The sequence below is a fragment of the Arachis ipaensis genome, chromosome B08, assembly GCF_000816755.2.
Source record: "Arachis ipaensis cultivar K30076 chromosome B08, Araip1.1, whole genome shotgun sequence".
NCBI lineage: Eukaryota > Viridiplantae > Streptophyta > Magnoliopsida > Fabales > Fabaceae > Arachis > Arachis ipaensis.
In genome coordinates this window covers 1,681,790-1,684,154 of record NC_029792.2, presented here as the reverse complement: position 1 = coordinate 1,684,154, position 2,365 = coordinate 1,681,790, and the positions used below count along the sequence as shown (strand labels likewise).

Sequence of the window (2,365 nt, the reverse complement as noted above, 5' to 3'; positions counted from 1 at the left end):
TTATTTTATTTTCAATTAGTAATAATTTAATTCTATTATTTTATATATAAAATACTGTTTTACTGAATCTTTTATTTTAAAAGATCTCGATCCTAAATTATTATCATATTGTTGTTAAGATAAGAGTTGCTTAATCTTTTTAGATTATATTTAATCTTTTACAGTCAATTTCATTATCTGTATTTTATTTTTTCGTGATAAAAGACAATACGATTTCTTCCCAATAAAAAAAATAAATTTAAAGAGAGAGTAATTTTTTTTGATTTGTTACGGTATCCCTCGATTCGACAAGTCAAGGACTAATTCATCGCAGATCCGAGCTCCATTTAAGGAAGAGAGAGAGAGAGTAATCTGATCTCCTAAAAGGTGGATTGGGCTGAGGTGAGTGGCGAGTGCATTACACACAACCCAAGGTGCGTGGGGGCCACATAGGGACAGAAACAATTTGGAGATGACGATGCTTATGCGGATGAATGAATATGCAACCAAATACCAATAATTCTTCTTCTTCTTCTTCTTCTTCTTCTCGGAGCCCCAAACAGAACGATCGATGAGCTGATATCACGAGACTCACCGCCCACTCAACACACATCACAGAGAGAATAGAATTGTCGTTCGGAGCTTCTGATTTCAACATTCGCTGTTCTTCTTTTCTCTGCAATTACAATCATGGACCAATCTAAGCCTCAACCATCAGGTATCTACCTACCTACCTTACTCTTCCTTCACCATGCTTTAGATTGCCAGATTCTTATACATGTTTGTGTTTGCGCTCGCTCTTCATTTTCTAGGTTAGGTTATGCTCTTCCTTTCCGATTAAATTCAATTGATTTTATCAATCAATCAATTTCCAGCGTTGTTATTCCCCCCTTCTCCCTTCGCCGAACCCTAGAAACGTAGGCATCCTTCCCCCTTCCGTTTTCCCCGTCGTGCTTGTGTGGATATATGTCTGATTCGGCACTATTCATGAATTACATGTCGTGGATTTTTTTTTTCCGGTTGAGTATCACTATGATAATCTGAGCCTTCCCTAAGTGGTTTTCTGCTTTATATTTTTATAGGAATCATGTATAGGTAATAGGTTCTTAGCCTGATTTGATGTTTGAACAGCCGAGATGATAGTTCAATCTTTACAAATTATAGCCATCAGTAATTTCTGAGGGTTTTTGTTGTGTGCTTGAATTTGTGTTGCAGGGAGTGGTCCTCCGCCAAAGCCTTGGGAGCAAGCCGGTTCCTCGGCTGGCCCGTCACCCTTTAAGCCTCCGTCCGCGGGCAACACTAGTAATGTAGTGGAAGCTTCTGGGACTGCAAAACCCGGGGAAATCGTTTCCAACCAGAATGCAACTGCCAACCAGAATGCTGTTGGGAGGCCCCTTCCTTCAAGGCCATGGCAGCAACAGCAGAGTTATGGAAACAGCAGCTACGGAGGTGAGTTTTGTTATCATGTCATCTTGTAGCCCATTGAGTTCTTTCAACATTTTCCTAGTTTTCCTGATTACATTAGATTGATCTTTTTATTTTTGGGGTATCTTCAGGTTATGGTTCTACAATGAATTATGGTTCTGGATATGGCTCAGGACTGTATGGATCTTCTTACGGTTCTTCTTATGGTGGGGTAGGTGGGGGAATGTATGGTGGAGGAATGTATGGTAACAGTATGTATAGGGGAGGATATGGTGGTGGCCTTTACGGGTCATCTGGGATGTATGGAGGTGGGATGTATAGCGGTGGGATGGGTGGTTATGGCATGGGTGGTATGGGTGGTTATGGCATGGGTGGTGGTCCTTATGGAGATCAAGATCCTAATAACCCCTATGGAGCCCCTCCATCCCCTCCAGGATTTTGGATTTCTGTTCTACGTGTGGTGAGCCATTTGTTATATTGCATATTAAGCTTTCCCTCATTCTCTGAGTGCAAACTTATTCCAAATTTCTGATGGGTTGTTGGTTCTGGATTAAACTCACTTTCCTTTCCTGAATAAATTCTATATTGTGCAATTAAAAGAAAAAATTACTTGTCTCTCTCTCCTCCATCCCCTTTGGTTTCATTTGCCATGAACACATTCTTTGTTGTTGAAGACTTAACATTGCATATGCTGAACTGATTTCCTTCTAATGACAGATGCAAGGAGTGGTTAACTTTTTTGGTCGGATATCAATACTCATTGACCAGAATACACAGGCTTTCCATCTGTTCATGACTGCACTCCTACAGGTTTTTGTTCATGATTATCCTATTATACTGTTCTGTTCTGTCTATTTGTAACAGCAGCCAGTAAGACAATCTTGGCCATTATTGTTCTTTTTCTTTCTGGTTTTTGTTTCGAAAGTCGTCTAAATTCTAAAAGGTGCATTTTAAAATTGTC

At 39.8% G+C, this 2,365-nt stretch overlaps 1 protein-coding gene across 2 annotated transcripts in view; it reads left to right on the top strand.

Moving 5' to 3' along the window:
• The window catches only part of LOC107613111 (peroxisomal membrane protein 13), a 2,998-nt gene continuing 995 nt past the window's right edge, over nucleotides 363-2,365 (top strand). For both annotated transcript variants that reach the window (XR_001613932.2, XM_016314967.2), the window contains exons 1-4: nucleotides 363-697; nucleotides 1,195-1,428; nucleotides 1,536-1,864; nucleotides 2,122-2,214. Coding sequence is in view for 1 of the 2 variants with exons in the window: in XM_016314967.2 (XP_016170453.1) it covers nucleotides 670-697; nucleotides 1,195-1,428; nucleotides 1,536-1,864; nucleotides 2,122-2,214 (684 nt within the window). In the remaining variant the exon portion in view is untranslated. The remainder of the gene's footprint in view (nucleotides 698-1,194; nucleotides 1,429-1,535; nucleotides 1,865-2,121; nucleotides 2,215-2,365) is intronic.